This window comes from Papaver somniferum, chromosome 9 (genome assembly GCF_003573695.1).
Source record: "Papaver somniferum cultivar HN1 chromosome 9, ASM357369v1, whole genome shotgun sequence".
NCBI lineage: Eukaryota > Viridiplantae > Streptophyta > Magnoliopsida > Ranunculales > Papaveraceae > Papaver > Papaver somniferum.
The window spans coordinates 18,721,012-18,741,652 of record NC_039366.1 but is presented as its reverse complement, the minus strand read 5'-3'; the positions used below and the strand labels follow the sequence as shown (position 1 = coordinate 18,741,652).

General features: G+C 36.0%; 1 protein-coding gene and 1 pseudogene across 1 annotated transcript; both read left to right on the top strand.

Annotated features, from left to right (window-relative positions):
* The first annotated feature begins 6,454 nt into the window (after positions 1-6,454).
* Positions 6,455-7,210, top strand: LOC113311510. The gene is made up of 2 exons (XM_026560342.1): positions 6,455-6,826; positions 7,142-7,210. The coding sequence occupies exons 1-2, from the start codon at positions 6,455-6,457 to the stop codon at positions 7,208-7,210; spliced, it is 441 nt and encodes a 146-aa protein (XP_026416127.1).
* A 998-nt stretch (positions 7,211-8,208) lies between these two features.
* On the top strand, positions 8,209-11,009 carry LOC113310244 (annotated as a pseudogene).
* The last annotated feature ends 9,632 nt before the right edge of the window (positions 11,010-20,641 follow it).

Sequence of the window (20,641 nt, the reverse complement as noted above, 5' to 3'; positions counted from 1 at the left end):
ATGGATTTAATGGTTCTGCGAACAAACCAAAGGGGGAGGTGACCATGCGAATTCTTCTACAAAATTTACCAACAGATATCACATTCTGTGTAGTAGATGTCGAGTCGCCCTATAATGCTCTCATCGGAAGACCATGGCTGCATGGAATATTAGTTGTTGCATCAACATTTCATCAATGTATCAAGTTTCCTCTACCTAAGGGTGTTGATATTATAAGAGGATATACAGTTGAAAGCAAAAGTTTCCAAGAAATTGATGTTGATAGATGCGAAGCACGGGAATTCAAGAGAAGAAACTTCAGAAAACATGCTGAAGATAGTCAAAGAGCAGAGAGATTAATGGTTGATGCAGTATACGAGGTGGAAGAAACAAGTACCCGAGGTAATGAAGTTTATTAAATGCAATTGGTTGAAATCAAGAATCAATATGAGGACAGGAAATAAACATCGCTGCAGAGTTCATGGTGGAAGAAAAATAGTAGAAGAAATCAATAAAGGGAGCAGCAAAAATGAATAATAAAAGATGAAAATGAATATCAACAAAAGGAAGAAGCTATATGGAGACAAAATATCAAAAGGTGGAAGGCACAACGACTTTCGCATAATACCAATTGAATGATTATAAACGTATGCGAATTTACGAAAAATCAAAAGTGAAGCAGGCAAATCGTAGAATGAACGTGTGTGATTTTCTTTGACTAAGGTGATTCAATGATTATGTACAAGAGTTGTACGAATTAAAATATTGGAATATAAAAAAAAAATTTTTTTATGATAAATCCATAATAAGAAAACAAAGAGAAATCTTTATAATAAGACCTTTATAAAAGGCTACAGAAAATGATATTTATTATCAGATTGGCTAGGAATCTGAATATGGCGTGTACCCTAGTTCGCTTATATGCAAGAGGCAATATAATAAGACCTATCGCACGTCATAGTTGGAGAAACCTAGAAGGCATGACTCAAGGGAAGGCTATACCGACCCCGGAACTTGAGTTGTGGAGATTTGGGGTGAGAATAAAGCGATAATGCCCATCCGGGAGAGATACCTTAAAATTTTAGTTTAAGATAAAAATCTTAAATTGAGAGACTAAGGTGATAAAGGCTCTCCCAAGGAGTGCAAAAACTCGATCCGGGCGCCGAGGTACACAGTTGAGTCAAGAGTGCCCGGGATGTCTGGAGCGTACCTTGCCACTCTTGACAAGTCATGACTATGATGCACTCGGTCCGAAGATACCCCATTTAGGGTGCGATCTTGCTGCCATAAACCCTATAAACCCTATAGGTAGTGTATGCGAGATTGCGAAATCAATTGGTTGTTGAAAAGCCGGATGGGAAGAGCCATAATCTTAACCAGATAGGTAAGCTTCCTTGAAGGGGCATCCATGGGGAAGATAAGGACGGCACCCTCCATTAGGGAGCTGAATTGTGTCAAAAGTAAATGTCAGAAGACTTATAACTCATACGAGTATTAAGACTTGTGATATTTATGCGAGTTAACCTGAAGAGAAAATAATACAAAGAGAAAATGATAAGACGAGATCAATGGGTCAATCCACTATGGTGTAAAGACTGCCTGCGATTTCGTCGCGCATAAAAAGAGGCAACATAAGACCTTTACATAGGAAGGCACAAATAAGACCTCATAGATAATACAAGAAAAGACTTGTTCCTAAAAGTTTCAAATATGTTCGCATCAAGAGAAGTTTTGGATAGAAGTTTTGGTTCTATCAAAGATACGACAAATAACAAGAGGCAAGAATGGGAATGCTAAAGAAATGTTATTTTCCTCATTTTGATAGTCTTACTTGCATATGAAGAAGTCATAAATATGAACCGGAGAAAAGAAGAATCATATTAAAAAGATAAAAGCTGAATTTACAAGAATTTACAAATATATTACAACAACAAGAAGCAATCAATTTTCATCTTCCTCGTTTCACTCAGACTCAGATAGCTAATTTCTTCTTCAGAGTCTTCTTCTCCATCAGTAACTTGGATATCAGGAATGGGTACGTTTTCAGGAATCGCTGGAAAGTTGTATTTCGACAAAGGAATACCATTTTCTACACAAACTCTTTTAACAGCAGCCTCACGGGAACGATTAGCATCATTACTGTTGTTCTGGACTAAGTTAAACCAATTCTGCTTCAGTTGCTGATACTTTGAATTACGAGCAGACGATTCTTCTTCTTTAGCAGCAAGGTGAGTTTCTAGCTCTGAAATTCTCTTTTGATATTCCTTCTCTTTATATGCGAAGCATTAACAAAAGAGTTAAGATAACAGACAATATTTCTTAAGAAAAATGTGAATGAAGATCAAAGAACAACAGATGAACTTCATAATTGGAAATAATGTCTGCGACCAGTGTAGAATGCTCAGTATGAAGACTAACATTTACACCTAGATTATTTCTATCATCGTTCAGAACTCTAGCAGCCCAATTGAACTCAGCTTCACTTTCTATAAGGAGTTGAGATCGAATTAAATTTCTTACCTCAACAAGAATGTCTCTCTCACGACAAGCTGAATCACGTTCTATCTTAATCTCAATAAGAAATTCTTAAAATTGTTCTAATGCTTTCGCACCCCTAAGAGCAATTACATCTTATTCAGTAATAAGATCGTTCTTCTTCGCCTCCAATACTTGAACTGCTTCTTTCTCCTCATAAAAACGTCGTTTAAAATTATTCGCAGCGGATAATGCATTTTTATAGCGTTCTCTAAGGGTAGTATATTTTAATATTAATTCTTCCAAGTTAAGGTTTTCAAATCCTCGAGTGGGGTAGTTACTTAAAGAGGAATTGAGGTGTTCTAAAATAGTTTCAACATCAGGAAGATTAGCCGCTTCATCTGAAAGGTTATACAGGTCTGCGAAGACAATCAAGTAAGAAGTGTGAACGATCGCATAAAAGGAAAAGAGTGAGAAAATCTAAGCTACATACCAATGAGTTCCTTGTTTCTTTCACGAGTTTGGAGAACCAATTGAGAATTAGTTAAATTCTCATTTTTAAGTTTTGTATTCTCGCTCGTAAGGTTCACATTCGCATCTGAAAGGATAGACTTCTCATGTTTCAGCGTGGTATTCTCATCTTGCAACTTGCGAAGTTTTATCTCATTGTCTAAAGAAATTGCATAAGATATGCGGGCACTCTGTAAGATACAAAAAACCATAAGCAAATGTTGCGAATAAGGAAAAGATCAAAGACAAATGTTGTAGAATATTACCAATCCATTCATTGTAAATTGAAAATCTGGATTTATTGCAGAGGCAGCTCCACAAAGAGATCGATCCCCCAAATCAGGAACAATACAGATCTTTGAGACCATCTTGAAGGCACGTTCTGTTTCATCATCTTCAAGAGTAGCAAAAGCATCTCCAGAAAAAAGATCAGACAGCTTCTTATGATACGAATCAATCAAAACCTCTTCTTCAGAAGCCTAAGTATTTCCATCCGAATATTCTGAGCTTGAAGAGGAATCATATCTCGCACGCTTCCTAGAGACATCCTCTTTTGATAAGGTTTTCTTGGATAAAGTTTTTGACGCGAGTTTCTTAGGAATTCTCTTGCTTTTTCCTAAAGTTTTGTCGTTCAAAGGATTCACCTACGCGAATAATCAAGATAAGAAACAGAGGCAAAAATATTGTTAAAATAGGAAGTGTGTTTCTTACTTCTTTATTCTGCGAAGTTGATACCTTGAGCGAAGTACTGACCTTTTTGGCATCCTGCGAAAGAGAAGAAATAAAATATAAAAAGGTTACAAAAATTTACAAATTGGATTAAGAGGATCACATACCGTTACTTTCTTTTCCTCATTTTCGAGTAATTTAAATTCCCAAGGTTGATAAAGAGGGAAATCTCCAGGGAGAGGATTGTCAGAACCATCCGCAACTCTACCAGATACAAAGGACCCTTCCAAGGTGACAGGACAATTAAGCCAACTGGAATCATTGGATCTGCGAGAAGCACGATTAGAATTTGAATTCCAATCAACATCTCGCATAATTTTATCATCCTCAGCGATACCATCTGCTCTCCTTACGCGAACATCCCATTTAGTCACGTTACTTCTTTTAATAGCGATATAATAATTCTTAAGTAAATTATCAAGAGTATACTCAGCAAGATCTATAATTTTGTCACGATGATCTTCTTTTCGCACTTCATCAGGATAAGAATTTCCAAGACCAGCTGCGCGACGAGCATACTCTAAGGGTATCCTGATAGCATCACCACTCAGCTGAAATATTCCTCGTGCGAATCTTTCATCAGCAAGAATTCTTTAGAAAAGAGGAATATTAGGGTTATATAAAGGAATTGGCAGAAATTGAAGTTGACCTAACGAAACGATGATTTTTCGGTTACTTTACTGCTCAGATCTGATTAGATCAAGATTAAGTTTGGATGCGAAATTACTAGAAGGAGGAAGGGAGGGTTCATAGCCCCTCTGATTGAAGTCAGTTTTCATTCTGTTAAATTCGATTTCCATCTTTTTACCAGCAGGAGCCATTAGAGAATGGGAATGAAGAGTATAAATTTGCAGAGAAGATGAAGAAGAATGAAAGGAATAAAAGGAATAAGGTAGAAGAGAATATATAGGAAAGAACGACCCGTTTTTCAATATTTATTCTCATTAATGCGAAGAAACGAACGGATAAAAACATACGGTTAGAAAGGACGTGTCGAAAGACGAGTGGTTAAAAGGACACACGTACATAAGGAGAGCTTGAAATATGGAAAGTTGTCAGCAAAATAAAATGAAAAAAGACAAACATGTGCGATTTTCAAATGGAGAATTTCTCATATCGCTCACCTTGAAGAATAAGCGATATGAGAAGAGGCAAATGTAGGAGTTAAATATTGCACACGTTAATAACTACGCGAAGTGAAGAATACAACCTACGCGAGGAGCATCGCACACAACAAAGATGAGATGACAAACCAGATGATGTCAGCAAAGTCACGGCTAAAGTGTGAAGAATCATGCGAAGAAGTATGCTATGCGAATATGCGTGATTGTATATGAGCGAACATGTCGCATAGTGATTCCGAAAATAATGGGATTCCTAGCTGTCATCCACTATGTAAAATCCTATATAAAGGAGAGAGTCGTTGTTTCTAAGAGGATTCTAGGACAAGTCTTGTAAAAGAGATACAAAGAGAGAGAAAGTGAGTTTAGAATTCAAGTAGAATTGTTGTAATACTTCCATGTATTTTGTAAACATTCCTAATATTTTGTTAATAAAATAAAGAATTCATAATGATTACCTAGAGATTGAACTAGTTATAGTGGAGTGTAGTTGTAAGATTTCTTACAACTACAAAGTCAAAAAGAAAGAAGTCAGTTTGGGTGTAGAATTTCAGAACGACTTTTAGAAGCAGAGAAATCGACTTTTTGTGAAGCAAAATATCTGGACTTCTGACTTCTACTTATGGAGAAGCAGAAGTCAGAAGCTGAATTGTATCCAAATGCGTTATAAGAGCCACACTTAAAATTCTCTTGTAACCTTTTCTTATAATTATCAAAACCTCCTCTTTCAATTGAAGTCTCCTCCAAATAACCAACCTCTTCCCTTAAATCATTTTCAAATCCCATGATACTTCCGGGTTGCGCCAACACCGTCTCTCATCTGTTTACGGTAAAGCTACGTTTTGAATATGAAGGTATTGTTTAATATGGATTTAGAATTATTTGGTTATAGAAATTTGAATATAGATGTTATTGTTAGTTATTTAATTAAAAATGTAAAATGGCAATCGTTTAATGCGAGTAGATAATCAAACATGTAACTAGAATCAGATTAACAATATACGTACATGCTGGTTTGAAACTGAATTTAGATAAGAGTACAATGATTAGTGTGGGAGCTGTGGGGTGATTGATGATTTATCTAGAGAGATAGGTTTCAAGACAGAAAAACTGCCGTTTACTTACCTTGGGATGCCTATTGGTGCTCATTGGCGCAGCACATCAGTTTAGGAACATGTTTTGATTAGAATGGAGCAAAAGCTAGCGTCTTGGAAGAAAAGGCAACTTAGTAAAGCAGGTAGATTAATTCTCATTAAGAGTTGTCTTGCAAGCTTACCAATTTATTATTTGTCTCTTTTTCATTTACCTGTGAGTGTGGAAAAAAGAATGATTAAAATTATGCTCAACTTTTTGTGGGGAGCGGTGGAAGGAAGAAAGAAATTGGTATGAGTTTCTTGGAAGAAGCTTTGTGTTCCTAAAGTGAATGGGGGTTTAGGTCTGAAAAACTTGAGGAAGATTAACCAGGCATTGTTGGTAAAGTGGATTTGGAGATTTTCGAAGTCCAAAACTAGTCTTTGGAGAAAGTTAGTAAATGAAAAAATTGCTCATAATAGTGATCTGTTAGTTCCTGATGTGGATAATAAGCCACAAGGTAGGATTTTATGGAAGAATGTTGCTAACATGGTGTTGACGGTAAAAATATGACAACTTTCACGGTAAGAAATGGTAAAGGCATTCGCTTTTGGAAGGACCGTTGGCTAGACAGTGGAAAATTGCAAGACTTGTTTCCAGTTGTTTATAAGGCGGCAAAGGATAAGGATGCAACAATTTATGACATGATAGCAAATGGAGTTTGGGTATGTGATTTTAAGAGACCATTAAATTTGAATGAACAATTAGAATGGGATATTTTGAGGCGTGACTTAAATCATGTTCCTGGGCTTGTTGAAGCGGACGATGAGTTGGAGATTATGGAGAATTTTAGTACTTCAAGATGTTATGAGAGAATGTATGGCAACCTTGAAGAGTGCGACTTCGATAAATTCCTTTGGAAAGGTAACATTCCAAACAAGGTGAGTTTTATCATTTGGGATACTTTCCATGATTCGTTACCTACCAACGATATGTTGCGACATCGAGGTGTAAACATTGATAGTGAGCAGTGTGTTTTATGCAACGACGTCAGGGAGTCAGCAAATCACATGTTCATACATTGTAAGTACTCTTTTGAGTTTTGGAAATATTTCATCAAATCCTTTAGGATAGCCTGGCCATTGCCAAGTACTTTGATTCAATTGTTCGAAGCTTGGTCTAACAATGTGTTGCAAGGGAGAGGCAAAGAGGTTTGGCAAATCTTACATTATGGGATTTGTTGGATTTTGTGGAAGGAGAGGAATGGAAGAGTTTTTGGAGGTCGTCACAAGAGTGTGCAAGAAAACATTGATTTAGTTAAGTAATTGGTAGTCTTATGGTCTTGTGACAACGATACTTTTAAGTATGTTGATACTAGTTTAATTTGGAGCAATTGGGAGACTCTAATGTGTATGTAATCCTTGTATTAAACTTGGTTTAATTCTTGATTCCTTTTTTCTTTTTAATATAACCTTTTCTTCGAAAAAAAAACAATATACGTCTTATGCCTATTGGTTGACCTTTCTTGTTTAACGTAGTTGCAAGCAGCATCCAAATAGCATTTTGTGACGGAGGGAGAATCGGGTAACCTCTTGCTTGTGCTGTGCGCAATGACTGATTGAAGTCCAGTAAGACTATTATCTGCCACTATTCTAGCTCTTTTCATTCTCCCCCTCTCACAGACACTTCAGACAAATTACACTTCATGCCTGTGTTGTCTTGTGATCTCATGTGTATATCATGTTTTACATTACGTAGTATTGGCCCGATCATTCATGGGTAAAGTAGGAGTAACTCTGAAAAGTGAAGAATCCCGATCATTCATGGGTAAAGTAGGAGTAACTCTGAATAGTCACCTCAAGGCTAATCAAGGGACCATGATATAAATCTACATGCATGTTATGTGGCTAAAACTTTGCTAAATAAAGACCTAAACGTTAAACAAAGTCTTCATTAAAGACAAACCTCGAGGCTAATCAAGGGACCATGTTCCTAATTTCTAAAGCTTTTTGGAATCCAAAATTTCTAAGATAATTGCCTGAATTTATATGGGCGTGGGTTATGTATATATGTTTCTAAGGCTCTCTACTAAACATGAAGATTTCTTAGATAATGGACTGAATATACTTTTCAAAATAAATATTTAGTGAGACTGACAGTATTTTGAAAAAGTTGTAGATAATGGACTGAAATTTTGTGTATCACTCAATCACTTCCACCGTATTGACTACGTTCGTCTTCTTAAAGTCTTTGGCATCATTGTCATATTCCATTGCCTCGAAGCTAAGTCGAGTGTCCTCAGTAGTGTGAAAACTTCGTATATTCTTTTTGAAATGTCCGTAACTTCAAGTTATAAATAAGAAGCTCCGCATGTTTTCTAACATAACACATATTTCCAGAAATGAAAATCATGGAGAAGTACACTAATATTACAATTATCATTACTCTTTTCTTCTTCAACAGATATGCTGTGGCGAACGAAGCCGTATCCACAACCAAGGTATACAAAATAACCTTTGAACTATTGGATAATCACCATATCTTCTATTCTTATGAACTTGGTCAAATACAACTTAATGAAATATGTCCTTTTCTTTTTCTTACCTTTTTTTTATTGTAAAATTTGCAGCTTTATATAGTGTATATGGGAGAACACTCATACCCGGATTCTGATTCGGTTATATCGTCAAACCATGAATTGCTTGCATCGGTTGCTGGAAGGTAAATACATGTTATGGCAAGTGCACCAGCACCACTTTAATTAATTAATTTTATTTAAAACAATCATATTATTTGTTTTCTCTGGTTCATTGGTTCATTTCAGCTTCGGTCAAGCTAAAGAAGCAATAACTCACCATTATCATAAGAGCTTTCGAGGCTTTTCAGCCAAACTCACGCCAGAACAAGCACAAAAACTTCGCGGTAAGCAAAATTCTAGTCTACACACATAGCAGTTAGTGTCACATTTACTAATCAATCTAATCTATAATGATAAAATTCTGGATTACAGAAACAGAATCAGTCATTTCAGTTTTTGAAAGTAAGACTAACCAGCTCCATACTACTCATTCTTGGGATTTCCTTGGCGTCAACAATGTTCCACAAAATAACGCAAAAGTTGAATCCAAATCAGACACGATCGTTGGAGTCATTGATACTGGTATGAAGACTTGAAAGTTCTAGTCTTATTGACCTTTCAAAGTTTAAGTACGAAGTTCAATTAGACTGAGAACTTTGGTTTTTGAATGCGCAATTGTAGGAATTTGGCCTGAATCAGAGAGCTTCAATGATAACGGATTAGGGCCCGTACCGAAGAGATTCAAGGGAGAATGTGTTGCCGGAGATCAGTTTACAGTCAATAACTGCAACAGGTAAGCACTTGTCAAATTAAAACTTCGAGGTGGGCCGACTTTTCCCCTTTACACTTTGTTGAATCTACGTACATAAGCAAGATAATCGGCACTCGGCTTATTGAATCTAATTTTGTAGGAAGATAATCGGTGCAAGAATCTACCCAAAAGGATATGAAGCAAAATACGGACCACTAGAATCTTTCAATGCAACTTTCTTCCGACGTCGTTGTAAGAGAGGGTGGTGGTGTTGGAATGGTACTTTCTATCGACTCCTTATTTGGACTAAATGAGTACAGCTTGCAATACGTCATTCCGACTACTGTTCTTGACAGAAATGAAGTACAAGTTCTTCAAAATTACGTTAGCCGATCAAAGTAAGTTCTAACATCAGTTGAAACATCTGTCTGCAGTTCAAATTCATAAAAGGTTTTTCATGAACGATATAGCTGTTCAAGTGTAGTAAATATATTTTGTTTCCCTAACAGGAACCCAACCGCCAAAATATCCCCAACAAAGACAATTCTCAACGCCACCCGTGCACCAAAAATGGCATTCTTTTCTTCAATCGGACCAAATACTATCACTCCCGACATCATCAAAGTAGGTTCAATTTCTTGTCGATAACAAAAACCTGAGTTGAACATCAGTTCGTCAATTAACATAACAAATTTAAAAATAGTTGTAGATTCTTTATGTCTAAGCATGAAATTTTACGTTGCAGCCTGACATTACAGCACCTGGTGTGAGGATATTGGCAGCATGGTCTCCGGTAAGTATTGAATCGACAGCAGGAAGATCCGTAGACTATAATATCATTTCAGGAACGTCCATGTCCTGCCCACATGCTTCTGGAATTGCTGCCATGGTAAAAAGTCACCACCCCTCGTGGAGTCCAGCAGCTATTAAATCTGCCATAATGACAACAGGTTTATAGAATAAAAAATCCCAATTAATACCACCACTCCTATTCGATTTTGAAACCAAATTCGCGATTGATCATTACACTTTTCCTGTTCTAACAATATCTTCCGCGCATTTTGATGATACAGCAAATGCCATGGACAATACTAAGAGAGCCATATTGCAAAATCCATCTGATTCTCCAGCGTCACCATTCAACTACGGATCCGGGCATGTAAATCCCATAGCAGCACTAGATCCTGGCTTGGTATATGACTTCGGCTCCAAAGATCTAATTGACTTCTTATGCAGTACTCGTGCCTATGCTACGCAAATTCAAATGCTTACTGGAAAAAAAGTCGCTTGTAAAAGCCCACCAGTTCCCATGTATGATCTAAACTATCCTTCAATTGGTGTTGCCAATATGAACGGAAGTGTAACAATTGTACGAACTGTCACATACTACGGACATGGCCCAGCAGTTTTTGATTCCAAAGTCGAGTTAGATAGCCCTACAGGCGTGAAGGTGAAGGCCACAGTGAAACCAAAACAACTCAAGTTCAAAGAAGCTGGTGAAAAGATGATATTTAGTGTTAGTTTTGTGGCTGACAAGACTAATCATGGAAGTTTGGTGTTTGGATCCTTAACTTGGAGCTCTGGCAACAAATACAAAGTTAGAAGTCCCATCGGACTTAATTTGGCTTCAGCCATCCAAGTAAGAGGGAAGTAATTATTAAGCTATGTATTGACGAGGACGACCCACAAAAGTTTACTCCCTTTTCTTATTTTACATGCACTCTATGTTGCTTACTCGAATAAATATAAATGCAATAGCGTTATTACGTCATAATAAAGAAAAATATTAAAAAGAGATTCTTCGAAAGTACTGTCTCAGTTTAATGAGAAGCTGCATACTCATATGCCTAAAGCCCATATTGGAAATATGAGGCAACAAGGATGACAAATGTACACGGTACACACTGATTTTTACAGCCACATGCAAAACTAGATCGATTATTATTGTGAATGACTAGTACTAATAAATTGCAAACAAACTAGCTGGAATCAGGTAAATGCAACAGTATAATCAAACAAAGACATGGTGAATAAATTTTTTAGAAAAAATAAATTGCGGCCTGTTGCTTTGTCAAGTTCAGTTTTAGAAAATTCCGTTGGAACAATCACCAATACTTAATTTTTTCCCTTTCTTAGGGTCAGTCTGTTGATTCCTAAGTGTTGGGTTTTCTCTTTCAATATATAACCAATTCACAAAAAAAAAAATTAAATTGTTGCTGTTGTTGTTCACTCTAGCTAGGAGGGTTGTTTAGTGTTCAGTTATCTGAATTGTTCCAGAAATTTATCTCTCTCTGGATGGCCAGAGAAGTGGGAATGATTAAATTTGTTTACTATTGAACTAATAATATGTGAGAATTCTATTCCAAAGCTTAATTTTGACAAAGTATTTATCTTTCCTTCATCTGTAACCTAAAGTTCTCAAATTATACAATCTTTTCCTTTCAAAAAGCAAAAGAATACTTGTAAGCTTTCGGAAATTATTATTTTGCTTGGGAAATTTTTTTACATCGGAATAGATTGGGAAATTATCCAACCATATTGCTCAACTATAGCTTCATTCAAAATCCAATCCCCGAATTCTTAATAAATCCCAGATACTAAGTTTGATTTACGATTCGTTGGTTCCATACGATTTTTGTTTCGGTTCGATTCGTTGGTAGAATAAAATTATGTGGGAATTAAGTGTTTGACTGTCCCTCGCTCTCTCTTACTCAAATGGTCTTAGACTTAAAACTCAATTTTAAATTAATTAACTCATTTTATTGAAATGACCCTTAAAAAAGGAGGGCCATTTGGATAAAGATATTTGATGATGTTATCAAATGATAAACTATATCCTTTAAGGATATAATCGTCAAGCCACTTAAACATAACATGTCTCATAAATCATACATAAGAATTCGACAAATTTTATATATTTGGAAAGTTTTTTGAAAGAGTTACACAACGAGCGTAGATACAACTATCAAATTTTCATTTCATGAAATTTTTTATTCTCTAAATAATTTTTTAAATTTTCTTCATATTTTATAGTGTGCAGGTAATATGCACACTGATTTTATGTGCAAACAATATGCACACTGGTTATAATATTACAGGCCCACCGAAATAATTAGAAAATTTTATTAAATAACCTTGAGACCAAAAGAGTAACACCCATAATTTCTAGGGTCATAAGAATAAATTTCTCCTAACGTCATCATTTATGCTTAACCACAACTACTAGGATACAACTTCATAGAGAAAAATATAAGGTTTGGATAGTTTGATATTCGTAAAGGATATATCTAAGAAGATTCAAATTCGTCCAATACTAACTTATGAATATTCAGCCTTTAGCATGGAGACAGACTGAAGACAATAACCTGAGTGGTGAAGCAGGAATATACTCAATGGAATATTAATATCAAGCTAGACTTGTATAGCTTTCAGGAATTTGTATACTGGAACTTTATCCTGAGCAATGGACTTGACTCTGCTCTGAATCACATACATAATTCTAATTATCTATAGTCTTCTAAATTATCACCTATATAACTACACAAAATTGGTTAAAAAGACCAAAATCAACAATTCCTGAGTGAAATGGACAGTTAGATTTTGATACTGTTTAAATGGAAAAAAATGTAAAAATAGGCAGGATGTAACCAGTTTCATCGTGCCCATTTTCAAATATTTTTTCTTATTTTTAATTTACACAGGATGTATCTAGTTTCATCCTTGCTATTTTTTAAATTTAAGCTAGGATGAAACCAGTTTCATCCTTACTATTTTTTTTTTTTGCCATTTCACCCAAACTATTTTTTACTCGTCCATTTGAATCGTGATTTAAAAATATTTGGACAAATGACCCATTTTCCGTTATAACTAAGCTTAAATGAGATCTTGCATATTTATAATTAAGCTTTCTCCTTATCGAAAAAAATAAAAATAATCAGCTTTCTCCTAGCATTAGTTCTCCAATATTTACATCTTGAAGTGAGAAATTATCATCACAATGGCGCAAATAGCACAGGTTGCCATCAAAACTGTGTTAGTGGTGTCGTTGATGCTAGTGTTGGTTTTTTCACCTAATGTCTATGTTTTTGTTTCGGGTTCCTCAACTCATGCAAAACAAAAATAAGTAGATGAAGAAGTCGATGCCCTTCTGAAGTGGAAATCAACCCTCATTAACCAAACTTCTTACCTCCTCCCATCCTGGAAGAAAAATTCTGCTAATGGTACAATAAATCCATGCAACTTGTACGGAATCACTTGTACGCAGGGGAGTGTCGCAGGATTGAATATAACGGGTTTGGGTTTACAAGGTATGCTCCATAATTTCAGTTTCTAAGCTTTTTCTAACATTGTGAGTCTTGACTTGAGCCAGAACAGACTCTTCGGATTCATTCCCTCCAAAATTGGTAATCTTTCAAAACTTGCGTACCTTGATTTTTCTGAAAATCAACTCAGTGGATTCATCCCTCAAGAAATTGGCAGTTTACACTTTCTCACTGTTCTAGGGTTGTACCAAAACAAACTTATCGGTCCACTCCTTACTTTTATATGCAATCTAACTAACTTGATTGAATTGTCAATTGGTGTAAATCATCTTTCTGGCATCATTCCTCCAGAAATCGGAAATCCAAAATTTCTTACTTTCCCATCCTTTTCTTCGAATATTCTAACCGGCTCAATTCCTACTTCTTTAAGCAATTTGAGCAACCTAGATTTCATAAACCTTGAATTAAATCAACTTACTGGTCCAATCCCTCAAGATATAGGAAGACTAAGTTCTCTTACTCAGTTGGGTTTTTCTGTGAACAATCTTAATGGTTCAATCCCTCAAGATATAGGAAACTTAAGGTGTAGGTACTCAAAATAGACTCACCACGTGTCAACACGAGAAGGCCTTAAAGAGAGTAATGTATCTCGGTCAAAGATCTCAGTCAGTGACTTGTCAAATCAAGTCAGAGAAAGTCATAATTAATGAACCGACGAAGATACGTGCACGAGATAATAGTGCAAACCACGAGAAAGTTGTGGGAGTATCCGGCAAGGTATCACACGAAACAAGTATACAAGCGAAGGAAGATTGCTTGGCCCAAAAGTCATTCGGCGAAGATAATACTTGTTGAGCAAGAAATATGACAGCTGTCCCGACAGGATCATATGGGTATCAGCGAAAAAAGGGGAAAAACTTTATGAAAAACGGGTCGGCCGAAGGATAAAGCAAGACCATGAAGCTCCCACGAAGAAAAATGATTTGTCCAGCACTAAAGGTGATATGCCTATAAATAGAGGTCCTTGGGCAACGAATGAAGGATTGAATTTTTGGTAGAGTAGGAACCTTAGCTTAGAGAGTAAGATTAGGGTTTTCCTTTGTGTGTAATCTTGTAATCGAGAGTTCCCATTCTATAAATTAATAAAAGTTCTTTAATCAAATTGGTATCTCATGTCTTAGATCTTGTTTACTTACTATTTGGGTGTACTACTGGTTTTCGGTAGTTATATTTTGGGGCTAGAAACAGGGACCTTAGATTGCGGATTTATCCTCATCTAAGAGTTAGAAAAGGAAAGAAGTTGTCTTAGAGATTGTAGAGATTATAGATTTAGCGAGTTGTTTGAAGTTAGGGTTGTAGATCTTGAGTTTTTACATTCGTAGACAAGGTTAGGAACACAGAATAGGAAGAGATCTTGGAATTTCGCGTGGAGAGCAGAGAAAGATCGTGGAAGTTGAAGATTATTAGATGGCCAGGGAACCATATAGAGCAAGGCATGTGATAGCAACAAGAAGAAGCAAACGTATAGGGGCGAGGAGAGGAAGAATGTAAAAGGAAAGAAGGTCAGCTGCAGGGGAAAGGCAAGGTGCAAACCGGCGACAAAATGATCCGGACGGAGAGGACAATTACAGAGATGGTTCATAACACACCTCTGACACGGAGACTGCTGCATAGGAGGAGATGACTCATGAAGAGTTAGAGGATAATGTTGAGGAAAAACATATGACGTTGGAGCAGTTAAGAGAGACGCTTCGTCTTGAGCAAGAACGAGACAAAAACTTGGAGGACCAACATGCTAGGCTGACGAGACAAAACGCTAGGCTAATGATGAAAAACGATCGACTCAACGAAGAGTTAGTGGAAAATGATGTGGACTCGGGGGAAAACGAAATAATATCAGAAGATGAAGAGCCACGGCGGGGAGGATTTACTCGCAAAGATGATGGAGGAGAAAGGCGAAGAAGACGACAACGGGAAGATATTGAAGAACGAGATTTGAGAAGAGCGTTATAGGCAACAAGATGGGAAGATCAAAGAAGGAGATATGAGGAAGAAAGCAGAAGGGCGGATGAATTGAGGCGAGGGGAAGAGGCCCGTCTTGACGAAATGGAAAGACATCATGGGCAATCAGGCGAGGTGAGGGAAGACTTATCTTGCTGAGGTGTGGTCATAACGAAGGAAACAGGGGGAACCCAAATCAGGAGATCATGAACGAGCTGCGAGAAATGAGATCCTTGATCAACAACTCGAAGAAAGGAGGAAGAGCTCAATTGGCATAAGCAATAGAAGAGGCGGGCAAGTCTCGGTTCACCTATGATATAATGTATACAGATATTCCAGAAAAGTGTGTGTTACCCATGTTTACGAGCATATTCAGCGGAACGAAAAGTGTTGTACGACACTTGAGACAATACACTCTAGGGTGAAGTCTCGGTTCACCTAGGGTGCAGTCTCGTAACCATAAGCCCTATAGGTAAAAGGTATAAGAGATTGCGAAAACAACTGGTTGTTGTTAAGACTGGATGGGAGGAGCTAACCTTGTATGGTAGAAGTATGCCTCCTTGAAGGGGCAACCAGGGGGGAGATAAGGGAGGCACCCTCCATTAGGGACCTGATTAGTGTCTTAAGACACAAATGTCATGAGGCTTTTTATTCGCAAGGATATTAAGGCTTGTCATATTTGTGCAACAATCCTGAAGAGGCAATAATACAAAAGAAAAAGATAAGACGAGATCAATGGGTTTTCGCATGAAAGTGCGAAGACGTCCTGCGATTTCGTCGCAAGACGGCAATGTCATGGGTCTTTATTTTCGCAAGAATATTTAGGCCTGTCATATTGTCGCAACATTCCTGAAGAGGCCATAATACAAAAGAAAAAGTTAAGGCAAGATCAATGGGTTTTTGCATGAAAGTGCAAGGACGTCCTGCGATTTTGTCGCAATGACAAAAGGTGGCATAATAAGACCTTTAATTAGGAAGGAAAAATAAGACCATACGATAAAATAAATTAATTATAAGTATTCGCAATAGATTATTTTTTGGAAGAAAGATAACGAGAGGCAAGTACGGGAATCAATACACAAGAAGCATTATCTTTCTCATCAACAAAATATTAAAAGAAAAATTGATTCCAAAGTTGGTAGAAAAGTGTAATTCGCAAAAGTGATAGAAATAAGACAATTCAAGAATAAAAAGCTAGATAGAGAGCTCAAGATTCAATATTAATTTCAGTAACAGGAGATGACAAAATTTCTTCGCCAATATTCTCGCAAGTCTCTCATTCATTTCGGTTTTGATCTTCGCCATGACTAGCATCTTGATTATCACAAGCAATTACTTCTTCAGGAGAAATTTCTTTCTCATTCTGATTAACACCAGCAGATACTTCTTTAGAAGGAACCTCTTCTTCATCTTCCAAGAAATTATCCTCTACACCGCTTTCGTAATCATAATCACTATCAGCAGGACGAGGAACTTCATCATCATCTACTTCTAAAGGATCAATTGATGTGGGAGGAAGAGAGTTGGACAATAAAATGTCATTTACAAGGACTTCATCCCGGAGATGAACTTGGCGAAGAAGTGCTCTTTGATGATTCCTATCTTGAATATCCTTAAAATAAGCAAGATAATCAAGACTTATTTATGCTCGATCGCGAGAACCAGTAAGGGTAGAGATGAGCAGTACATTTTCTTTGAGAATTTTACCATATTTAGCCTCCAAACACAGAAAAGATAAGGAATTTAGAGAGATATGACAAAGAAAAGATAATTAATGCAGTCAAACTATTATGACTATCTTTCTTTTGCGAAATGAGGTGTTGAATCAAGGATAGACAACTATTCTCCCAATGGTCCATTGCGTCATCAAATTTATCTCCAACTAAACCTTTAAGTCGAGACTGAAGATTTTTCTCTTTAGAAATAAGAAAGGCATTTTTCTTCGCAAGAGAAGAGTAAGATTCTTCTAATTTGGAATATTGTTATTTAAGTTGATTCGCCTTTACACTTAAATCTATTCTACCTTGAATGAGTGTATCTATTTCAGCGATAGATGACTCTGTTACTTCTTTAAGTTCATTTCTCATAGAGCGAAGAGATTGCTCTTGGTCAGCACATACTTTTTGGAGAAAACTAAGTTGTTGCGAAGATATCGCCATCTTGTTTAAATAAGTTCGCTTCTCTTGAGATAAGGTTTTATTCTCATATGATAAAGTTTCCATCCCTAAATTAGATTTAGTTAAAGAATAAGAAAGACGAGATACTTCATTACTTAATAGATCTTGTCTTTGAACTAATTGGGTATTTTCATTGGTAAGATAATTTATCTGATCAAGAGAATATGAATAGAGGTTATCTAATTGGTTATATTGATCCATCAAGATTTCTTTATCAACACGGGCTTCTTCAACAACATATTCAAATTGATATCTCTCCATTATTCGTTTCTGATTTAATGCTTAACATGCGAAAGAGGGATTTAAAGGATAATTAAACATGGGAAGGATAAAACCATCGAAAAGGAAAATTAAAGACATAGATAAGAAAATCATACCTCTTAATTCATCATTCTTCTTGCGAAGATTGTCAAGATCCAGCAAAACATTTTAAAGCTTCTGATTTTCAAGACGAAGAGCAAGACATTCTTTTTCTAAAGCTTTCTGCGAAGCAGCTCTGTCAGAACCCAAATGCTTGCTCAGAATTTTGAAAACATTAGACTTGATGGGATAAGTAGAAGACTTCTTGACATCATCCAGAAGTTCAGATAAAACTTTGAAAGCAATATCTATCCCTTTCTCGGTTTCTTTCGACAGAGGAAGAGACTTGGGTAGAGAACTGGTAGAGATAGAAGGTTGAGAAATACTCTTAATAGGAAGAGAAGAGGTTTCATCCGCATAAGGATCCAGAAGGGGAATTTCAATCATAGAAAGGTCAGCTGAAGAAATGAAATCAGAGGCAGCATTTTCGCGAATTGGAGATAAAGGTTTATCTTGCGCAGATGTCGCAGGAGACTTGGAAGAAATGAGTAGGTGGAAGGGAAAAGAAGTTGGCATAGTTTTAAGGTGGCGAGATTTCTTGAGAGGTTTATGAATATCTTTATCACCCTGCGAATTACAATCCAGATAAGAAACAGAGGCAACAATATTGTTATTAGAAAAAGATAGTGTTTCTTACTACCTTCTCATTTGCAGACTTTCTTTTGTGTGCGACGACCTTATGCTGTGATTTGGGAATGTTAGGGTTCTGAAATGTAAATTTAGTGTTGGAGCCGCTTTTTTTGAAATAACAAGAGTATGGGAATCACATAAACAAAATCAAATAAGGCAATAAACAAGATCAATTTCAAATATATCAATTCAGCAAAACTCATAAAGAAGAAAAGAGAAGACTAACCTTGATGAATCCATGAAAAATAATAGCAGGGAGATTGTCTCGAAGAAAATTGCGAACTATGAAGATCTAGTATGAAGATGAAGAAGAACCTAAGAAGGTTGAAGAAGAAAGAAGAAAAGTTGCAACAATGGAGTTTACAGGAGAACGATGAAGTTGCATAGAAAATAAAAAGAAGAAAAAATAGAGTGAGAAGGAATATATATAGAGGGAATTTCTCCTCGAGAAAATCAACACGAAATACGGAAAGATATAAGCGGTGAAAAGGCAACGGTTACAAAAGACGTGTCGAGAAATAAACAGAAGAAAGAATACGTGTGATAAATGCAGAATATAAAAAAGAGAACAGCTGCGGCATTTCTCACATCATTCTCTACTTTGTAGAGAAGATATGAGAATAGGCAAGATGTAGGATCAAAATCTCGCAACAATAATGTCTCAACGAAATTATCAATGGTACAACACAATAGCGTCGCAGAACAATTTCAGGAAGAATATAACAAACGACGTCAGCTAGGATCATGAGAAAGATGTGATAGTCATGCGAAAATTAGAGAGCTTGCGAAATTAACATTTGTAAGGTTGCGAGAATGTCGCAAACCATATTCGAAAATAAAGGACAGATTAGCTGTCATCCACTATGTATTTCCTTATAAATAGTCATTCGAGTTGTAAAGAAGAGGGAGATCTTTATTGAGTAAGAAACAAGTAAATAGGAGAGATAAAGTTCAGATCAGAGATCATTCTTGACTTCTTTATCTTTCTTGTAAGAACATTCAAAAATTAATCAATAAAATTAAGAGTGTAAACCTAAAAATGAGTTGATTAACAATGAAATCATATGAGGGGTGTAGTGTAGGATTTCCTGCAACTACAATAAATTTGTGTTTAGTTAGTAATTGAAGAAGAGTAAACTGAATGAAGAGTAGAAAATCAACCATCATCAAGATTTAAATATTCAGTTAAGCCTCTTATCTCTTTATTTGGGTTCTTCAATGTACCATTCACTTTCCTCTGTGAGTTATTCTCAATCTTCATCTTCTTCATCACAAATGTTTTTTCTTTATTTTAAGATCCGATTGATGTTCTTATCAAAAAAGTAAGAGTGATAGAAATAATTTCCTATGAAAAAAGTTTCTTTGTTGAAATATGCAGTTATAGTTACCATTTTTGATTAAGCATAATCTGAATTTTTTTCCAAATTTTTTTAACAAACCCATTTTGATTCTCTTTCTCACCTACACCATCATCAGTTGATTCTCTTACTAACCTTTTCAGTACACTGGTAATAATCATCAATATAACTACCATCCACAGCACCAATATTATGGTCAGCAAGATCAAATCATAAATCATCACCATCTACCATTCTCTAGAGACGATTCTACAAAACCCATGTTCTCCGATCCCAAAATTCGAGACTAGTAATTTTACATCTAATAATTGATTTTTAAATTCAAATAAAGTGTGTATCTGTTGTGTTCTTCTCAATGTTTATTTTTATTTATGATTAGATTTGAGTTTCTCAACTAAACTGTAATAGTTCTTATGTTAATCAAATAGAAAAAAAAGGCACTATTTTGATTCTAGACATTCCTATTTATTTAAACTAAATCGTTGTTTTCATTATTAGATTCCTGCAAGTAATATAAATCTATACAATGTATCAAGAGTTTGATTTAATTAAGAATTTTGTTATGGGTGAATTGAGGCAAGTAATATCAATAAGAGCTTCCAATTGTTGTAGATCCGGCCTTTCTTTTTCCAATTGTTG

Bases quoted from the DNA above. Each gene is read 5' to 3' on its own strand.
- LOC113311510 (XM_026560342.1), top strand. From the start codon at position 6,455: ATGACAACTTTCACGGTAAGAAATGGTAAAGGCATTCGCTTTTGGAAG. The intron at 6,827-7,141 runs GTGAGTTTTATC...ATTTTGTGGAAG, and splicing joins AAGGTAACATTCCAAACAAG to GAGAGGAATGGAAGAGTTTT.